Here is a 22,520-nt window from a genome sequence, read left to right as displayed (position 1 = left end):
AAAATTGTGTCTGGTAATAAAATTTTGAAAAAAAAATTTTAGTTTTATTTGTATAGAAAAAATTTGACAAAATTTCCTATAGAAATAAAATTTGAAAAAATTTTCTTTGGGAATAAAATTTCGGTTAGGAATAATTTTGTTTAAGAAACAAAATGTTGACAAATTTTTCTCTAGGTATAAAATTGTGACAAAATTTTCTCTAGGAATAAAATTTTGACAAAATATTTTCTAAGAATCAAATGTTGACAAAATTTTTTCTAGGAATAACATTTTTACAATATTTTCTATAGGAATAAACTTAAAAAAAAACTGTGACAATATTTTATCTGCAAACAAATTTTTAACAAAATTATCAAAAAAAAATGCGACAAAATTTCCTATAGAAATAAAATTTTGACAAAATATTCTCTTGAAATAAAATTTTGACAAACTTTTCTTTAGGGATAAAATTTTGACAAAATTTTCTTAGAATAATATTTTGACAAAATATTCTCTAGAAATAAAGTTGTGAGAACGTTTATTCTAAGAATAAAATTTTGACAAAATTTTCTCCAGAAATAAAAGTTTGACACAATTTTCTCTATAAATAAAATTTTAACAAAGTTTTCTCTAGGAATAAAATTGTGACAATTTTTTTTTTGTAGGAACAAAATTTTGTTTGGGAATAAAATTTTGTCCCAATTTTCTCTAGGAATAAAATTTGACAACATTGTCTCTGGGACTAACATATTGACAAAATTTTTTCTAGTAATAAAATTTTGAAAAAAAGTTCCTAGGAATAAAACAAAACAAAATTTTCTATAGGTAGGTCGAAAACCTTTGTTGTTAGTACCTACCTCATTTAATATCATAATTTATTACGGTTTTAAATTCTTTAATAAAATAAAATAAATAAATTTTCTATAGGAAAACAATTTTGACAAAATTTTTTCTAGGAATAAAAATTTGGCAAAATTTATTCTAGGAATAAAATTTCGACAAAATTTTTTTTCTAGGAATAAAATTGTGATTAAAAATTTTATTTCTCGTGTTAGGTCATACTATGGAAGTCCAAAGTGACAATTTGCCCTGTTGGTGTTAGCTAAAAATATTTAAAACTTCGACACATTTAGAATTGAAGGAATTTGTATACCCCAAATAAATTGTCACTATTAGGAGTGATTATAAAACAATAGATAAACTTCTAAAATAATATAACATATTAGCTTATTTCTTTTGAAGAAACATGTTTGTATAATAACCATAAAAATTTGATCAAAAGTTGTAAAAAAAACTTTTTTAATTTGGCAGGTTTTTTAGCAAAATTTTCTTCAAATTTTTGTAGATTACTATTGGCTCGAGTGGCAACCAAGGATTTATTTAACTTAATTTAATTAACCTTTAGGTATTTACTTTGTATCAACTAAATTCATCATAATGCAATTTTTATAATTAAAATAAATACATATTTAGCCATTACAATTATTATTTAATTTTTCCCACATTTTGTTTTTTTTTTATAATTGTGCACACTGTTCACTCGATAAAAATGTAAATTCGCAATAATCCATATCAAGTAAGAGAAGAGAAAATTAGGTTCTTTGCAAAAGCTCTTTTACTGAGCATATACCTCAATAAACACTGGCGTGAGCAGTTCATTGATTTAAAAAATCCTCAAACAACGAAATGTCATCAGCTGCTCGACGTTTATACAAAGTTTTGGTTACACATCCAGAAGTTCCTGTGCCAGCATTGGACTACCTCCGCCAAAAAGGTTGTCAGACAATTATATGTGAAAATGTTCCACCTGAACGTTCAGATATTTTAAAAAAATTACCCGGTGTTGATGCCATATTTTGGGCTAGCTATCAACCATTGAATGGCGAGATATTGGACGCTGCCGGCACACAATTGAAGGCTGTCAGTACTATGACATCTGGTATTGATTATGTGGATTTGGAAGAATTTAAACGTCGTCAAATGCCATTGGGTCATACACCGGGTGTTGTAAAAAATGCTGTAGCTGATTTGGCCATTGGATTGATGATAGCTGCTGGTCGTTTCTTTCATGCTGGCCGCAAAGATATCGAGAGGTAAGTTGTCATGAGAAGTATTTAGCGTACAAATGATCGAAATGAAAACAGCTGATATGGGAATGAAGCAGAGTTGTTTGCTATTGAATGAGAAGAGAGAGATGCAGCTTTTTATTAACCCATTATATGAGAATGTTATAAATGTCTAGAAGTAACATAAAATAATCAAAACGTTTGTGTAGAGTTTTGAACTTGGTCAAAATTGTATTTCCTTATAAAAATTTGTAAAAATTTTATTGCTACAGACAATTTTGTAAACATTTTATTTCTATAGCAAACTTTCTCAAAATTTTATTTTTATCGAAAATTTTGTCACAATTTTATTTCTATCGAAAATTTTGTTAAAATTTTATATCTATAGAAAATTTTGTCAAAATTTTATTTCCATAGAAAATATTGTCAACATTTTATTTCCATAGAAAATATTGTCAAAATTTTATTTTTACAGAAAAATGTTTCAAAATTTTATTTCTATAGAAAATTTTGCCAAAATTCTATTTCTATAGACAATTATGTCAAAATTCTATTTCTATAGAAAATTTTGTCAAAATTCTATTTCCATAGAAAATTTTGTCAAAATTCTATTTCCATGGAAAATTTTGTACAAATTTTATTTTTATAGAAAATTTTGGAAAAATTTTATTTCCATAAAAAATTTTGGAAAAAATTTATTTCCATAGAAAATTTTGTAAACATTTTATTTCTATAGCAACTTTTGTAAAAATTTTATTTCTATAACAGCATTTTGTAAAAATTTTATTTCTATGGAAATTTTTGGACAATTTTTATTTCTATAGAAATCTTGTTAAAATTTTATTTTCATAGAAAATGTTGTTCAATTTTTGTTTTCCATAGAAAATTTTGCCACAGTTCTATTTCTATAGAAAATTTTGTCAAAATTTTATTACTATAGAAAATTTTGGAAAAAATTTATTTCCATAGAAAATTTTGTAAAAATTTTATTTCTATGGACAATTTTGCAAAATTTTTATTTCAATAGAAATTATGTTAAAATTTTATTTCCATAGAAAATTTTGTTAAAATTTTATTTCTATCGAAAATTTTGCCAAAGTTGTATTTCTATAGAAAATTATGTCAAAATTTTATTTTTATAGAAGATGTTGTCAACATTTGATTTCCTTAGAAAAAATTTTATTTCCATAGAAAATTTTTTCAACATTTTATTTCTATAGAAAATTTTCTCAAAATGTTATTTCTATAGAAAATTTTGTCACAATTGAATTTCCATAGAAAATTTTCTCAAAATTTTATTCTGTAGAAAATTTTGTCAAAATTTTATTTCTATAGAAAATTTTGTCAAATTTTTTGACAAAAAAATTTTAGAAATAAAATTTTGAAAGAATATTCTATAGAAATAAAATTTAGCGAAATTTTCTTTATATATAAAATTTTGATAAAAATTTCTATAGACATGCAGTTGCGACAAAATTTTATTTCTATAGATTTTTTTTTAGAAAATTCTATAGAAAATTATGTCAAAATTTTATTTCTATAGAAAATTTTGTCAAAATGTTATTTGTCAAATTTTTTGACAAAAAAAATTTTAGGAATAAAATTTTGAAAGAATATTCTATAGAAATAAAATTTAGCGAAATTTTCTTTATATATAAAATTTTGATAAAAATTTCTATAGACATGCAGTTGCGACAAAATTTTATATCTATAGAAAATTTTTTTTAGAAAATTTTCTATAGAAATAAAATTTTTAGGAAATTTTCTATAGAAATAAAATTTTTAGGAAATTTTCTATAGAAATAAAATTTTTAGGAAATTTTCTATAGAAATAAAATTTTTGAAAATAGAAATAAGATGTTGACAAAATTTTCTATAGAAATAAAATTTTGACAAACTTTTATATAGAAATAAAATTTTTCCAAAATTTTCTATAGAAACAAAATTATTACAAATTTTTTTATAGAAATAACATTTTGAGAAAATTATATATAGAAATAAAATTTTCAGAAATTTATATATGGAAATAAAATTTTTACAAAATTTTCTATATATATAAAATGTTGACAACATTTTCTATTAAAGTAAAATATAGACAACATTTCTATAGAAATAAAATTTTGACAAAATTTTTTATAGAAATACAATTTTGACAAAATTTTCTAAAGAAATAAAATTTTGGCAAAATTTGCTATATAAATAAAGTTTTCACAATATTTTCTATAGAAATAAAATTTGACAATATTGTCTATAGAAATAAAATTTTGGCAAAATTTTCCATATAAATAAAATTTTGACAAAGTTTTCTAAAGAAATAAAATTTTGCAAAAATTTTCTACAGAAATACTCGTAAAGTTTTGAGAAAATTTTCTATAGAAATATAATGTTGAAATTTTTGATAAAATTTTCTATAGACATGCAGTTGGTACAAAATTTCATTTCTGAAGCAAATTTACTATAGAAATAAAATTTTTAGGAAATTTTCTATAGAAATAAAATTTTTAGGAAATTTTCTATAGAAATAAAATTTTTAGGAAATTTTCTATAGAAGTAAAATTTTTGAAAATTTTCTATAGAAATAAGATGTTGACAAATTTTTTTATAGAAATAAAGTTTTGACAAAATTTTCTATAGAAATAAAATTTTGACAACATCTTCTATAAAATTAAAATTATATATAGAAATAAAATTTTGACAAAATAAAATAAAATTTTGAGAAATTTATATATAGAAAAAAAATGTTTACAAAATTTTCTATAAAAATAAAATTTTGACAAAATTTCTACAGAAATAAAATTTTGACAAAATTTTCTATAGAAATACAAATTTAAAAAAATTTTTAGCAAAATTTGCCATAGTAATAAAGTTTTGGCAAAATTTTCTATAGAAATAAAATTTGACAATATTTTCTATAGGAATAAAATTTTTAGAAAATTTTCTATAGAAATAAAATTTTTAGAAATTTTTTTATAGAAATACAATTTTTAGAAAATTTTCTATGGTGACAAAATTTTCTATAGAAATAAAATTTTGACAAAGTTTTCTAAACAAATAAATGCAAATATTTTATACAGAAATACTCGTAAAGTTTTGAGAAAATTTTCTGTAGAAATAAAATATAGTCAAAATTTTCTATGGAAATTAAATTTTGACAAAATTTCCTATTGAAAAAAAATTGTGACAAAGTTTTCTATAGAAATAAAATATTGTCAACATTTTCTATAGAAATAGAATTATGACAAATATTTATATTGAAATAAAATTGCGAGAAACATTCCTATTGAAATAAAATGTCGAGAAATTTTTTTATAGAAGTAAAATGTTGACAATATTTTCTATAGAAATAACATATTGATAAAATTTTCTATAGAAGAAAATATTACTAAATTTTCTATAAAAATAAAATTTTGGCAAAATTTATAAATTTTTTAATTGTGCAATATATTTATTATATATATTATGGTTATCTCTCACAAAGGGTTAATAAAGAGAAAAAGCTTTCTGCCAATTCTAACTCTACCCTATATATCTTATGCTTATGAAAATAACATAACAGAATTAACAGTGGTGCTGTTACTCACATATAAAAATGCCTCAATATAACATCACCACTGTTATCTCTCATTTTAACATTAACATTTTTTCTCATTAGCATTGCCATTCATTATGTTTCTCTTTGTCCGTTACATTTAAAGCTCTCATTGGGAAACTGAACGTTACGATTGGTTAATGGGACAAGAAATACGTGACTCTACTATAGGATTTTTGGGTTTCGGAGGTATTGGTCAGGCAATTGCTAAACGTCTTCAATGTTGGGATGTTAGAAAATTTATCTATCATACCAGAAATCGTAGAGAGAATGATGGAGATTTTAGAGCACACCATGTGACATTCGATGAATTGCTAAGCGAAAGTGATTTTCTGATTGTAGCTTGTCCCCTAACTTCAGAAACCAAAGGAAAATTTAATGCAGAAGCATTTTCCAAAATGAAAAGAAATTGTGTGTTCGTTAATGTGGGAAGAGGAGGTAAGATGGAGATATAATTAATCCAAAATGGTTATAGTCATTGGTTTGTTTGGTTTTAAAGGCATTGTGGATCAAGATGCTTTAATGAAAGCATTAAAATCGGGCCAAATATTTTCAGCAGGATTAGATGTAATGTCACCAGAGCCTTTGCCACCCGATCATCCTTTGTTGAAGATACCAAATTGTGGTAAGTTTATTAAAAAATAAAAAATAGCAAAAATCAAAAGCTTCTCTTATACTTTACGAAATTAAAAATTTTCATCTTCTCTTTATTTCAGTTATTATTCCCCATTTGGGAACCCAAACCTGGAAAACTACAACAGAAATGGCTATGGTAGCTGCCCAGAATATCATAAATGCCCTGGAGGGAAAACCTATGATATCTCCTGCTTACTAGAAACAACCTCGGCATCTTCTATTACAAATCATTTAATCATCGTTATCCTTAACTGCTAAACTTATAAATAAAGTATCCCATTCTTCACGATTCAAGGCTTGCAGATATTTCTTTCTCTGTTCTAGGACAACATCCATCAGATCCTTTTCATGTTTCTGGGCAATTTCCAATGCTTTACGCCAATTGTGCATACGCAAACATAATTCCACAGCTTCACGATATTTCCGATTGTGAAGCAGAATTGTTTCCGCTTCGATTAGACGACCCAACATAAGAGAATTTTCTGCCATATATTCAGGACTGGAGGGATCCAAAGTTTTGATGTGTTGCAAGTAGCTAACCTTATCGATTTGTAAGGCGGCTGCATAGGCTTCTTCACTTATCTGCAATTGATTCTTACGTGTGGCCACTGCTGCCAAAGTGGCCCATAAATAGGCATTGTGGGCCAAGCGACATATTTTCAATGATTGCTGCCATTGTCCTTCGGCCAGGGTCCGGTGTAGAATTTCGCAATACATATTAACGCTAATGGGCAGCAAGGCTCCCGTACAACGGAATGTTACAATAGAATCTTCAAATGATTCGATGGCTATATTTTTACCGAATTCCCTGGAATAAACGAAAAAGAAATTTATGGCTAAAATTATTGGTTCTACAATACATTCCACAAAATTTCTTTTTCCATCTCTAATATTTCGTTCTCACATTGGGTTTCTTGGTTACTTACGTAGCATCGATTGTCACTGTGGTTAAAGCTATAAGCGTTGGATCTGGTGCGCCCTCACCTGGGCAATACCATATGCTGTAGCATGTATCATGAACACCCACCAATATATTCGATTCACTGGCCCATTTAACGGCAGTCACCTGGGTTCCAATTTTATAGATTTCTCCCGATGTGGTTCCACTTACACCCATAACAGAGCTCCGTTCATTATTGCTATTTAAATTTCTCGTCTCGGTTATATAGAGTTCACGATTATTATCAATCATTACGACAAATTGATCATCTACCGTTCCAGAGCGACATGCAGCAATTTCGGCAATTTGAGTTTTAGCCTTAACCATAAAGGGCTCGTATTGACGTGTAGCCCCCGGTATGAGATCGAATATGTGCAGAACTAAAATCAGAAGATATTATCAATGAGAGAATGGGATGGATGTTATATTTGGACAAATAGAAAATGATGTGATACATGTCTAGGGAAAGCATTGATGTGATACATGTCTAGGGAAAGCATTCTATAGAAATAAAATTGTGACAAATTTTCTACAGAAATAAAATTGTGACAAATTTTTCTATAGAAATAAAATTGTGACAAACTTTTCTATAGAAATAAAATTTTGAGAAATGTTTCTATAGAAATATAAATTTGACAAAAGTTTTTACAGAAATACAATTTTGACAAAATACCCTATAGAAATAAAAATTTTGACAAAATTTTCTATAGAATTAAAGTTTTGAAAAAAATTTCTATAGAAATTAAATTTTGACAGAATTTTCTATAGAAATAAAATTTTCAGGAAATTTTTTATAGAAATAAAATTTTGACAAAATTTTCTATAGGAATAAAATTTTGTCAACATTTTATTTCTATAGAAAATTCTGTCGTAATTTTATTTTTATAGAAAATTTTGACAAAATTTTATTTCTACGGAAAATTTTGACAAAATTTTATTTCTACAGAAAATTTTGTCAAAACTTTAATTCCATAGAAAATTTTGTTAAAATTTTATTTTTATAAAAAAAAATTTATCAAAATTTTATTTCACTAGTGTTTTCACTGAAGTGTTTTCAAGTTTTTGTTTCCTTAGAAAATTGTATCAAAAATTTATTTCCATAGAAAATTTTGTCAAAATTTTAATTCTATAGAAATTTTTGTCAAAATTATATTATTATCGAAAATTTTGAAAAATTCTCTATAGAAATAAAATGTCGACAAAATTTTCTACAGAAATAAAATTTTGAGAAAAATTGCTATAGAAATAAAATTTTGACAAAATTATCTATAGAAATAAAATTTTGACAAAATTTTCTATAGAAATAAAATTTTGAGAAAACTTTCTGCAGAAATAAAATTTTGAAAAAAATTTTATAAAAATAAAATGTTCAGAAAATTTTCTATAGAAATAAAAATTTGACAGAATTTTCTATAGAAATAAAATTTCGACAAAATTTTCTACAGAAATAAAATTTTGAGAAAATTTTCTGTAGAAATACAATTTTGAAAAAAAATTATAAAAATACAATTTTCAGAAAATTTTATATAGATATAAAATTTTGACAAAATTTTCTATAGAAATAAAATTTTGACAAAATTTTCTTTAGAAAAAAATTTCACAAAAATGTCTATAGAATTAAAATTTTAGAATATTTTCTATAGGAATAAAATTTTGACAAAATTTTCTATAAAAATAAAATTTTGAGAAAATTTTCTGTAGAAATAAAATTTTGACAAAAGTTTTTACAGAAATAAATTGTTGACAAAATTTTCTGTAGAATTAAAAATTTGACAACATTTTCTATTGAAATAGAATTTTGACAGTAAGTCTTCGCAGTACACCCCTGGCTCATCTTAATGTGGAGCCCAGATTATCCCTATGCGTATACATTTACATGTCGTTAAAGCAGTAACTCCTGGGTTGTTATCACCACAAATCAGGAATACAAGATGTGATCTTAAAAACAAAAAAGCTGAGAAAATTTTCTACAGAAATAAAATTTTGACAAAATATTCTATAGAAGTAAAATTTTATAGAAATAAAATTTGGCAAAATTTTCTGTAGAAATAAAATTTTGACAAAAGTTTCTATAAAAATTAAATTTTGACAAATTTTTCTATAGAAATAAAATTTTGACAAAAGTTTCTATAGAAATAACATTTTTATAAAAATAAAATGTTCAGTATATTTTCTATAGAAATAAAATTTGACAAAATTTTCTATAGAAATAAAATTTTGACAAAATTTTCTATAGAAATAAAATTTTGACAAAATTCTCTATAGAAATAAAATTTTGACAAAATTTTCTATATAAATAAAATTTTGACAAAATTTCTATATAGAAATATAATTTTGACAACATTTTTTATAGAAAGAATATTGTGAAAACAAAATTTATAGAAATAACATTTTGACAAATTGTTGTATAGTAATGAAATTTTGACAAAATTTTCTATAGCAATAAAATTTTGACAAAATTTTCTATAGAAATGAAATTTCTGGAGGAAGGAGATCTCCCAGGGCAGGTTAGTTTTGACCTATCATTGATTGATAGCAGCGTAGCTTTGCACCCAAGACAATACACGCGTCACATTTTCGACTCTTTACGTTTTACCCCGAGATCACTCTGGACGCATCCATATCTTAGTTGCAGAGCTCCATTGGCTAAGACTTTCCTCCCTAAAGTTCTATCATTGAAACTTCAGTTCTCAGTCCATTGATTCGTAATTTAAGGGTCAGTTCTATAACTTACCCATTGTATCGGAGTTATCTCTAACCACCAAAGTATCCAATCCCAAGGAAATACTTCTCCAATTTAACAAAGGAATCTGAGCTTGGCTTCCAGGATAACGAGGATTTAAATGCAGACGACCAGTATAGGTGTATACCCAAATCGAAGTAGAATCCAAAACCAAGAAAAATCTAAAAAAATAATTTGAAATTAATTTTTTTAATTTAAAATCAACAGAAAATCAAAAAAAAACTATGGATTCCAAAGGGAAATTCTCTTAATTTTAAGAGAAATTTGATAAACTTACTTTTTACCCACTTGTATAACTCTGACATCCGTCCTGCCATCGATAATAATGGGTGTATTTATATACTTCTCATTATAAATATGTATTTGATTAGAGGTAGCCACTATTAGATGACCATAACCCAAAGCGAAATTAATAATACGATCAGTAAAATCCAAGACATCACTGCTTCCATTCACTATATCTTCCAAACGAAGTGATTTACGGCCAGTTGTTGTAGCTTTCAGATTTCTCGATATCAGTTGCTTCTGGACAATATAACCAACGATTAGTTGTCCTGTTGATGTACCACAAGCCACTTGAGTACCATCAGAGGACCATGAGAGAACATGAAATGAACCTACAACGGGTTCATTAAAACGTACTGTGCTGTAGGACCACTGAAGAGAGAGAGAGAGAGAGAGAGAGAGAGAGAGAGAAATAGAGATATAGGGGAAGAGAAATGTGATTGAATGTGATTTAATAAGAGGAAGCATAGAGTACTAAATACATAGAAATTTTAAGAGAATTGAAAGTGCTGTCGACTGTCTGCATACCTTAGAAGTTACGAGACTGTCCTCTTTCTCTAAAATATACTTTGCCATTGTAAAATTTCTTTTTTTATTTTTTTGTGTTTTAATTCCTAATTATTAAATACCTCAATTATCATTATCATCTTGTTTTACATTCATTTATTTTTAACATAATTGCCTTACTTTCCCAATTTCTCATTTGCTTTACGCTCACTTTGTCACCTCATCACTTGGTGCCCATTTAGCTAAATCTTTCTCTTTGTCACTCTCTCTCTCTCTCTCTCTCTCTCTCTCTCTCTCTCTTAATTAATGGTCCTTATAATTTTGATTACTTTTATTTTTATCGTAGTACTGTTCAGGGCTGCCGATAAAATTCCAAGAAGAATGGTCATTTTTTCCGGAGAAATCGTCACTTCCATTTTAATAATCGTCAAAAAATTTGCAATGTAAATAATATTAAAACCAAACTAATTTCTTGGTTAAAACTCATATAGATTGACTCTCCAAATAGAAGGTACATTTTTCTATAGAAATAAAATGTTATCAAAATTTTCTATAGAAATAACATTTTGACGAAATTTTCTATAGAAATGAAACTGTGCAAAAATTTCCTATGGAAATAAACTTTTGACAACATTTTCGATTGAAATAAAGTTTAGCAAGAATTTACTATAGAAAAAATGGCCAAAAATGTTCTGTAGAAATACATTTTTCCACGAATGTTCTATAGAAATAAAATTTTGACAAAATTTTCTATAGAAATAAAATTTTGACAAAATTTTTTATAGAAATAAAATTTTGACAAAATTTTTTATAGAAATAAAATTTTAACAAAATTTTCTATAGAAATAAAATTTTGACAAAATTTTCTATAGAAATAAAATTTTGACAAAATTTCCTATAAAGGGTCGTTAAAATTTCAAGGGCCGATGTTGATTTTGAATAAAATACAAACTATTTAGGAAATTATTGTAATTTTATTTTATTATGATATACTGGTATTACTCAATTATGTATGGAACAAAATATCGGCCAAATGGGCGCCGCGACCACGGTGGCACACCTTCATCCGATGGTCCAAATTTTTAATGACGTTGAGGCATAATGGAGGTTCTATGCCGTTATTGTGCCGAATTATCTCATCCTTTAGCTCTTGAATTGTTGCTGGCTTATCGACGTACACCTTTTCTTTCAAATAACCCCAAAGAAAAAGTCCAACGGTGTCAAATCACATGATCTTGGCGGCCAATTGACATCGCCATTACGTGAGATAACACGGCCATTGAATTTGTTGCGCAAAATAGCCATTGTTTCGTTAGCTGTGTGGCAAGTGGCACCGTCCTGCTGAAACCACATATCGTCCACATCCATATCTTCCAATTCGGGCCATAAAAAGTTCGTTATCATCTCACGATAGCGAACACCATTCACAGTAACTGCCTGACCGGCCTCATTTTGGAAAAAATACGGCCCGATGATGCCGCCAGCCCATAAAGCGCAAAGGAGATATGGGCAAAAGAAGTCACTCTTTGTGGGTGCTTTGGTTTGTCGACAATCACTCCAAATGCGGCAATTCTGTTTATTGACGAATCCACTGAGGTGAAAATGTGCCTCATCACTGAAGATGATTTTCTTCGAAAATTGATCATCCACTGTTGCCATTTCTTGGAACCATTCTGCCCATTCACGAAGTCCATGGTTCAAATTGAGTAAGTCTGAAATAGAGAAATGTCAAATAAAATTCGGAAAAAACTTGGCGTTTAGGTGTGGTTCACATTCAACATCGGCCATTACAATTTAACCACCCTTTAGAAATAAATGTTTGACAAAATTTCCTATAGAAATAAAATTTTGACAAAATTTTCCATGGAAATAAAACTTTGACAAAATGTTCTATAGAAATAAAATGTTGACAAAATTTTTTACAGAAATAATATTTTGACAACTTTTTCTATAGAAATAAAATTTTTACAAATTTTTTTTATAAATTCAATATAAAACATTTCTTTCGAATAAAACAACATTTTTATATATACTAACCACAAAAATTTGATCAACAAATTTAAAATATTTTTTTTTTTTATTTGTAGAATTTTCGTAAAATTTTCTTCAAATTTTGGTGGTACGAGTGACAACCGTGATACAAATACTGTAAAATGAGGTATAGCTCCTACATGTCTGAAATTGTAAACGGACTGATTCTATTCCAAATTTTTGAAAGGAGCTATTATCGTCATTTTTGTTGCAAAAATTGGAAAATCGTCATTTGATATTTTTTGAGTAAAAAATCTTCAAAATGCCGAAAATAAGCAAAATTGGGAACTCTGCTTACTGCTTAGATCTAGATCTGCCCATTCAGCTAGATCTTTCTCTCTGTCATTCTCTCTCTTTCTCTCATTATGAATGACCCCTATAATTTTGATTACTTTTATCTTTATCTTAGTACTGTTACTATTTCTAAAATTTGTTTGTCACTATATTGTTTATTTTTGTATGATGATCATCATTCACTTTAATAACTTCGTATAAATAAAAATCAAATTAAAAACTATATAAAATATTTTGTTTTAATCCCTTAACTCAGATTACTCTATTAGTATTTAACAGAAGAAAAGAGCGCTATCTGTGGTGTACAGGCAAACAACATCACTGTTAATTTGTTTTTATCATCATTTCACTTACCCCTGCTGTTGAACATAGTTTCAGCATATTGAAAGTGCTCACCAACAAAACATCTTTCTCTGGATTAAAAGCAACCGATGTTATGGCAAATTCTTCTGTTGAACTCGTAAATAAATTCGCTCCTTGAGCATCCCAAATTTTAAAGCGATAATCTTCTCCACCCGAGGCAATAATGTTGGATTGCGAAGACCAACTAATAGATAGAACCAGACCATCATGGGCACGCCACTAAACGAGAAATTTTTGAAAAATCGCAATAACACAAATTTTAGCGCATTTTTGTTGCAATCAGATAATGTTTCCAAAAATATTTATATTCGGTATTATTAAATGTTTTTTCTACAATAAGGTACTAAACTGACAAATCATTGGAATAGAAACATACCCTGATCAATTTACTATTGGCCGCCAATGGTTTCACCGAAATGTGGCCACCTTGACAAAATACTATAGAAGTAGAATTGGGGGCCCATCGGGCACAACGTATGGGCTCATCACTTTGAATTACCGTGGAGCGTAGCATACCGGAGCGGGACCAAATTTTTATAACACCATCCTCACCAGCTATAAAGAAAATAAAAATATTTAAAAATGTTTTTATTCTCACTTAAACATAACCGCTTATGTACCCGTTAATAATCCTGCTCCATCTGGACTCCATCTCCCTGAAGATATGGCCGCTGTATGGGCCGATATACTTCGCTCAACACGATAACTTTTATTTAGAATAATGAAACGCCCGTCATTGCTGCATATCAAAAGAGTGTCACTGCCTTTTCCACCACCACTACTACGGCCACCTAACAACAACCAATGCAAATCGGTTGGTATAAAATCCTCTGGTAATTTGGCCACTTCCACAGAATCTCGTGTGGAAGAACTCCATTTGTAAATTTGATGATCATCACTTCATCACAACGAAGATTAACACAATATATTTTATTAATATTTATTTTATTATTATTATTATTTTTTTTTTTTTTTTTTTGATTTTTTTACCTAACAAAATATATCTCATCATTGCTACTCCAATCTACACAACTCAATGGCAAATTGTCCAAATGTTTTCCATTGCCTTTATTCTGATGTCCATTCGAAGAATTTGAATTTGTTGTTGGTATTTTCAATGCATAATCCCCATTTACATGCGTTGGTGTCTTTTTACAAATGTGAGTTTTTAATTTCATTTCGTTTTTTTATTTACTTTTTTACAGCTTAAAAATTGTTCTTTGGTCTTGAAATAATTTCTTTCGTATCCTTTTCTATAGCCATGGCAACGTGGTGGACATGGTTACAGCTATATCAACGCATTTCCACCTGCTGCATGTCTTTTAAATGATAAGATACAGGGTTGTTTTAATGTTAAATTACTGTTAATATTTCCGCTAGCAAACTCTAGATGGAGCTCGAGAATATGGGAATTGCTTGAAAATTTCTAAGCTATTGATTTACCATGATTTTAAAAGTAAAATTTTATTAAACAAAAACAACCAAAAATACCAAAATAATAATAGCTCTATATAGTAAATATACAGGAAAACTTAAAAACTAAAATCCCCCAGTCAACACACAGAGAAAAAAGTAAACTATTTTATGAGAAACATGAACAACTACCTCGTGCCAAAAACGATCTAATTTCTATTTAATTGTTTGCGATTTCCATAATGTGTTGATTAATTTAAAGATTTTTTTTTAAATTTTAAACTACCATTTACGAAGTTATTTCTTCTCATAAAAGCAAATATTTACCCAAAGCCAACAATAAAATCATTGGTACCATATCATTACCATATTAATCACGCTGCAATTCATTCTTACTATATTTGAGAGGCATTCGAAAACTTTTTTCTGCTTTATTTTGTTTCTATACAAAACAATTTTAAAAAAATTGTATTTCTATAGAAAATTTTGTCAAAATTTTATTTCTATAGATAATTTTATATCTATAGAAAGTATTGTCAAAATTTTATTTTTATATAAAAATTTGTCAAAATTTCATTTCTATAAAAAAAAAAATTGTCACAATTTTATTTCTATAGAATATTTTGTCAAAATTTTATTTCTATAGAAAATTTTGTCAAAATTTTATTCCTATAGAAAATTTTTTCAAAATTTTATTTATATAAAAAACAAAAATTTGTAACAATTTTACTTCTATAGAAAATTTTGTCAAAATATTATTTCTATAGAAAATTTTTTCAAAATTTTATTTCTATAGAAATTTTTTTCAAAATTTTATTTCTATAGAAAATTTTGTCAAAATATTATTTCTATAGAAAATTTTGTCAAAATCTTGTTTCTTTAGAAAATTTTATTTCCGCAGAAAATTTTGTAGATTTTTTTTTTCTGTAGAACATTTTGATAAAATTTTATTTCTATAGAAAATTTTGTCATAATTTTATTTCTATAGAAAATTTTGTCAAAAGTTTATTTCTATAGAAAATGTTGTGAAAATTTTATTTCTATAGAAAATTTTGTCTAAAGTCTATTTCAATAGAAAATTTTATCAAAATTTTATTTCTATAGAAAATTTTTTCAAAATTTTATTTCTATACACAATTTTGTCAAAATATTATTTCTACAGAAAATTTTGTCAAAAGTGTATTTCAACGGAAAATTTTATCAAAATTTTATTTCTGCAGAAAATTTTGGTAAATTTTAGTTTCTTTAGAAAATTTTGGCAAAATTTTTTTTTGCCAGAAAATTTTATTTTTGTAGAAAATGTTTTCGTAATTTTATTTCTATAGAAAATTTTGTCAAAATTTTATTTCAATAGAAAATTTTGTCAAAATATTATTTCTATAGAAAATTTTGTGAAAATCTTGTTTCTTTAGAAGATTTTATTTCTGCAGAAAATTTTGTAAAATTTTTGTTTCTGTAGAAAATTTTGTCAAAATTTTATTTCCATAGACATTTTTGTCAAAATTTTATTGCTACAGAAAATGTTGTCAAAATATTATTTCTATAGAAAATTTTGTCAAAATCTTGTTTCTTTAGAAAATTTTATTTCTGCTGAAAATTTTGTAAAATGTTTTTTCTATAGAAAATTTTGTCATAATTTTATTTCTATAGAAAATGTTGTCAAAAGTTTATTTCTAAAGAAAATGTTGTGAAAATTGTATTTCTATACAAAATTTTATCAAAATTTTATTTCTGCAGAAAATTTTGTTTCTGTAGAAAATTTTGACAAAATTTTAGTTTGCCAGAAAATTTTATTTCTATAGAAAATTTTGTCAACATTTTATTTCTATTGAAAATTTTGTGAACATTTTATTTCTGTAGAAAATTTTGTCAAAAGTGAATTTCTATAGAACATTTTATAAAAATTTTATTTCTGCAGAAAATTTTGTCAAACTTTTGTTTCTGTTGAAATTTTTGACAAAATTATATTTCTATAGAAAATTATGTCAAAATTTTATTTCTATAGAAAATATTGTCAAAAGTGTATTTTATGAGGAAATTTTGTGAATACATTATTTCTATAGAAAATTTTATCAAAATTTTATTTCTATAGAAAATTTTGTCTAAATTTTATTTCTATAGAAAATTTTGTCTAAATTTTATTTCTATAGAAAATTTAGTCACAATTTTATTCCGTAGAAAATTTTGTCAAAATTTTATTTCCATAGAACGTTTTTTCAAAATTTTATTTCTACAACAAATTTTGTCGAAACTTTATTTATATAGAAAATTTTAACAAACTTTTATTTCTCTAGAAAATTTTATCAAAATTTTATTTCTATAGAAAATTTTGTCCAAATTTTATTGCAATAGACATTTTTATCAAAATTTTATTTTTATAGAAAATTTTATCAAAATTTTATTTTTATAAAAAATTTTGTCAAAATTTTATTTCTATAGAGATTTTTGTCAAAATTTTATTTTTATAGAAAATTTTGTAAAATTCTTTAAGCATTGTTGTTGTTTTTTTATTTCAGCTTAAAACCATACATTGACTAAACTACAAGAGTAGCTTAACCAACAGAGGAAAAGAATGTTTGTCAAATTTATTTGGGCAAAGCCCTATAGACTGCAAGATGGTTGGATGGACGCACGTTTCGGAATTACCACATTCCTCATCAGCATCCTCTACTTGCAGCAAAACTATCAACCAATTATCAGAATAAATTCAGGCAGTTTATTAAACCCAACAAAAACCACACTTGAACCCTCCGAAAAGCTACTCTTGTAGTTTAGTCAATGTATGGTTTTAAGCTGAAATAAAAAAACAACAACAATTTTGTAAAATTTTATTCTATATAAATTTTTGTCAAAATTTTAGTTTTATAGAAAATTTTGTCAAATTTTTATTTCTATAGAAAGTTTTGTCACAATTTTAGTTCTATAGAAAATTTTGTCACAATTTTATTTCTATAGAGATTTTTGTCGAAATTTTATTTCCATAGAACGTTTTTTCACTTTCGATTTCTATAGAAAATTTAGTCAACATTTTATATCTATAGCAAATTATGTTAAAATTTTTATTTCTATAGAAAATATTGTCAAATTTTTTTTTCTAAAGAAAATTTTTGTCAAAATTTTATTTCTATATAATTTTTTTTGTCAAAATTTTATTTTTATAGAAAATTTTGTCAAAATTTTATTTCTATAGAAAGTTTTGTCACAATTTTATTTTTCTATAGACAATTTTGTCACAATTTTATTTTTCTATAGACAATTTTGTCACAATTTTATTTCTATAGAAAATTTTGTCAAAATTTTATTTCTATAGAAAATTTTGTCAATATTTTATTTCTATATAATTTTTTTGTCAAAATTTTAGTTTTATAGAAAATTATGTCAAAATTTTATTTCTATAGACATTTTTGTCACAATTTTATTTTTCTATAGAAAATTTTGTCACAATTTTATTTCTATAAAAAATTTTGTTCAAATTTTATTTCTATAGTCAATTTTGTCAAAATTTTTTTTCTATAGAAAATTTTGTCGAAATGTTATTTTTATAAAAAATGTTAAATTTTTTTTCTATAGAAAATTTTTTCAAAATTTTATTTTTATATAAAATTTAATCAAACTTTATTGCTATATGCAGTTGCTCCTAACTTTTTTCAGTATTTGGTACGATATACATTTTTTGATGGGGAGGTCCTTAAGAAAATATTTGTGAAAGGACACTGCCTTCTAAAAATCTCAATCACACTTCTTTGGGCCAATGTTCGCACTTCATAAATAAAACTTCAATTTACATGACAATGTAATTACATCTGGGTTAATAAACCCCCTTAAAAATAATAATAGCAATCAAATTAAATGTCATCCATAGTGCTTTTACATTCATAAATCATAACCAAAATATGGGGTTTTCGATGGGTGGATGAAAAAAGGCGCCAAAATAAACAACCGACCGATTTCATATTGTGATTTGGGGGAGTTCTCATTAGCACTAACTAAAGATAGTCCCAACACCGATGAAATCATAACAAAAAAGCCAATTTGATCCAATCACTATGAAATGAAAATGGTTGACAAGTTCCAATTTTGTTTGCTGGAGTTTGTCAAGAAAACAAACAATAGCATGGTGAAGGGAGAGGGAAGTGAGGGTTGTGTAGACCACCTCCTTTGAACGAACCCTAATAACTCAAAGGTGGCTTACAAAAAAATGATTGGATTTGTTTGATGGTAAAGTGGTAATGACCATCGATAGGCCCGTGTGGTATATCCCATCAATTGACATTGTCAGTTACATGTATGACCTGCTTTTCTAGGACAATGACTTGTAAGACTTTTTTCATGTCATTGTTTTAGATCTTGGTTGATTTATGTCCTGTTGGCTACAGTCTTGTCTGTCTTGCTATGCAATGGCAATATTAGAATTTATGCTCCATATTTTTTATAGCCTTCTATCGAAAGTTCCCTTATGACTGAATATGATTGGCTCTAGCGTTGGCCTATATTTTAGAACACAATGTTGGCATTTATGTTTCCTCTTTAACGTCACTACCATATTTCAATCAGATAAAACGAAAAGTGGGACTATAAAATAAGGACACACATCAATCGAATTTTCTACAATAAAACAAGAAATCAAATTCTAACAACATTTTCTATAGAAATTAAATTTTATTGTTGTTTTTGATCTCAGCTTAAAGCCATGCATTGTCTAAACTACAAGTGTAGCTTAACCAACAGAGGAAAAGTATGCTTGTCAAATTTATTTGGGCAAAGCCCTATAGACTGCAAGATGGTTGGATGTACAGCTGTTTCGGAATTACCACATTCCTCATCAGCATCCTCTACTTGCAGCAAAACTATCAACCAATTATCAGAATAAATTCGGGTAATTCACTCAACCCAAAGTGAACTGCACTTGAATCCCGAATTTATTCTGATAATTGGTTGATAGTTTTGCTGCAAGTAGAGGATGCTGATGAAGAATGTGGTAATTCCGAAACAGCTGTACATCCAACCATCTTGCAGTCTATAGGGCTTTGTCCAAATAAATTTGACAAGCATACTTTTCCTCTGTTGGTTAAGCTACACTTGTAGTTTAGACAATGCATGGCTTTAAGCTGAGATCAAAAACAACAATAACGATTGAAGAGAAGCCAACAATAACAAACAAAATAAAATTTTAACAAAATTTTCTATAGAAATGATATTTTCACAAAATCCTCTACAGAAATAAAATTTTGACTACTTTTTCTATTGAAATAAAATTTGGACAAAATTTTCTATAGAAATAAAATTTTGACAAAAATTTCTATACATATAAAATTTTGAATAAATTATCTATTGAAATAAAATTTGGACACAATATTCTATAGAAATAAAATTTTGACAAAATGTTCGGTAAAATTAAATTTTAATAAAATTTTCTGTAGAAATACAATGTGACAAAATTTTCTATGAAATAAAATTTTGAAAAAATTTTCAATAGAAATAAAATTTAAAAAAAAATGTCAATAGAAATAAAATTTTGACAAAATTTTCTATAGAAATAAAATTTTAACAAAATGTTCTATAGATATAAAATTTTGACTAAATTATCTATTGAAATAAAATTTTGACAAATGTTTCTATGGGAATAAAATTTTGACAAAATTTTCTATAGAAATACAATTTTGAAAAAACATTCTATAGACAAAATTTTGACAACGATTTTATAGGAAGAAAATTGTGACAAAATTTTTTATAGAAATAAAATTTAAACAAAATTTTCTAGAGTAATAAAATTTAGACAACATTTTTTGTAGAAATAAAATATTGACAAAATTTACTATAGAAATAAAATTTTGATGAAATTTTCTAAAAACAAAATTTTGACAACATTTTCTATAGAAATAAAATTATGACAAATTTTTCTGTAGAAATAAATTTTTTATAAAATCTTCTATAGAAATAAAATTTTGATAAAATTTTCTGTATAAATAAAATGTTGATAAAATATTCTATAGAAATAAAATTTTTGCAAAATTTTCCTTAGAAGTAAAATATTGACAAAATTTTCTATAGGAATTACATTTTGACAAAATATTCCATAGAAGTAGAATTTTTACAAAATTTTCTGTAGAAATAAAATTTTGACAAAATTATTTATAGGACTAAAATTTTACCAAAATTTTCTGTGGATATAAAATTTCTATAAAATTTTCTATAAGAATAAAATTTTAATAAAATTTTCTATTAGAATAAAATTTTGCCAATATTATTTACAGAAATAAATTGTTTGACACAACTTTCTATAGAAATAAAATTTTGACAAAATTTCCCATAGAACTTAAATTTTGATAAAATTTTCTATTGAAATAAAATTTAGACAAAATTTTCCATAGAAATAAAATTTTAACAAAATTTTCTACAGAAATAAAATGACAAACATTCTTTTCCTCTGTTGGTTAAGCTACACTTGTAGTTTAGTCAATGTATGGTTTTAAGCTGCAATAAAAACAACAACAATGCTTAAAGAACAAAACCAACAATAAAAAAAAAAACAAAAAGAATGGAAATAAAATTTTGGCAAAATTTTCTATACACATAGAATTTTGACTAAATTATCTATTGAAATAAAATTTGGACAAAATTTTCTATAGAAATGAAATTTTGACAAATTTTTTATAGAAATAAAATTTTGACAAAATGTTCGGTAGAAATAAAATTTTAATAAAACTTTCTGTAGAAATACAATTGTGACAAAATTTTCTATTGAAATAAAATTTTGAAAACATTTTCAATAAAAATAAAATTTTGAAAAAATTTTCAATAGAAATAAAATTTTGACAAAAATTTCTATAGAAATAAAATTTTGAAAAAATGTTCAATAGATATAAAATTTTGACTAAATTATCTTTTGAAATAAAATTTTAACAAAAGTTTCTATGGGAATAAAATTTTGACAAAATTTCCTATTGAAATACAATTTTGAAAAAACATTCTATAAACAAAATTTTGACAACGATTTTAAAGAAATAAAATTGCGACAAAATTTTCTATAGAAATAAAATTTAAACAAAATTTTCTATAGTAATAAAATCTTGACAATTTTTTTATAGAAATAAAGTATTGACAAAATTTTCTATAGTAATAAAATTTCTACAAAATTTTTTATAGAAATAAAATTTTGATGAAATTTTCCAAATACAAAATTTTGACAACATTTTCTATAGAAATCAAATTGTGACAAATTTTTCTGTAGAAATAAAATTTTGATAAAATCTTCTATAGAAATAAAATTTTGATAAAATTTTCTGTATAAATAAAATGTTGATACAATTTTCTATAGAAATAAAATTTTTACAAAATTTTCCATAGAAGTAAAATTTTGACAAAATTTTCTATAGAAATTAGATTTTAACAATATATTCCATAGAAGTAAAATGTTTACAAAATTTTCTGTAGAAATAAAATTTTGACTAAATTAGTTATAGGACTAAAATTTTAACAAAATTTTCTATGGATATAAAATTTGTATAAAATTTTCTATAAGAATAAAATTATCTATTGAAATCAAATTTTTGACAAAAATTTCTATGGGAATAAAATTTTGACAAAATTTCCTATAGAAATACAATTTTGAAAAAACATTCTATAGATACAATTTTGACAACGATTTTATAGGAATAAAATTGCGAAAAAAAT

At 25.4% G+C, this 22,520-nt stretch overlaps 3 protein-coding genes across 3 annotated transcripts in view; 2 read left to right on the top strand and 1 right to left on the bottom strand.

The window, feature by feature from the left end:
- LOC142226947 (glyoxylate reductase/hydroxypyruvate reductase-like) overlaps positions 1-22,520 on the top strand; it is a 118,109-nt gene that overhangs the window by 25,862 nt on the left and 69,727 nt on the right. The window lies entirely within an intron of this gene.
- LOC142226945 (glyoxylate reductase/hydroxypyruvate reductase) lies at positions 1,621-6,564 on the top strand. Its single transcript, XM_075297207.1, has 4 exons — positions 1,621-2,072; positions 5,741-6,072; positions 6,134-6,259; positions 6,351-6,564. The coding sequence occupies exons 1-4, from the start codon at positions 1,666-1,668 to the stop codon at positions 6,467-6,469; spliced, it is 984 nt and encodes a 327-aa protein (XP_075153322.1). The 5' UTR covers positions 1,621-1,665; the 3' UTR covers positions 6,470-6,564.
- Positions 6,502-14,659, bottom strand: Oseg5 (intraflagellar transport protein Oseg5). Its single transcript, XM_075297206.1, has 8 exons — positions 14,424-14,659; positions 14,054-14,331; positions 13,810-13,988; positions 13,425-13,652; positions 10,231-10,610; positions 9,945-10,114; positions 7,197-7,590; positions 6,502-7,078 (listed from the first exon to the last, which is right to left on the bottom strand). The coding sequence occupies exons 1-8, from the start codon at positions 14,609-14,611 to the stop codon at positions 6,502-6,504; spliced, it is 2,394 nt and encodes a 797-aa protein (XP_075153321.1). The 5' UTR covers positions 14,612-14,659.

Source organism: Haematobia irritans, chromosome 2 (assembly GCF_050003625.1).
Source record: "Haematobia irritans isolate KBUSLIRL chromosome 2, ASM5000362v1, whole genome shotgun sequence".
NCBI lineage: Eukaryota > Metazoa > Arthropoda > Insecta > Diptera > Muscidae > Haematobia > Haematobia irritans.
The sequence above is the reverse complement of the archived record's forward strand: the minus strand, read 5'-3'. Positions and strand labels throughout refer to the sequence as shown.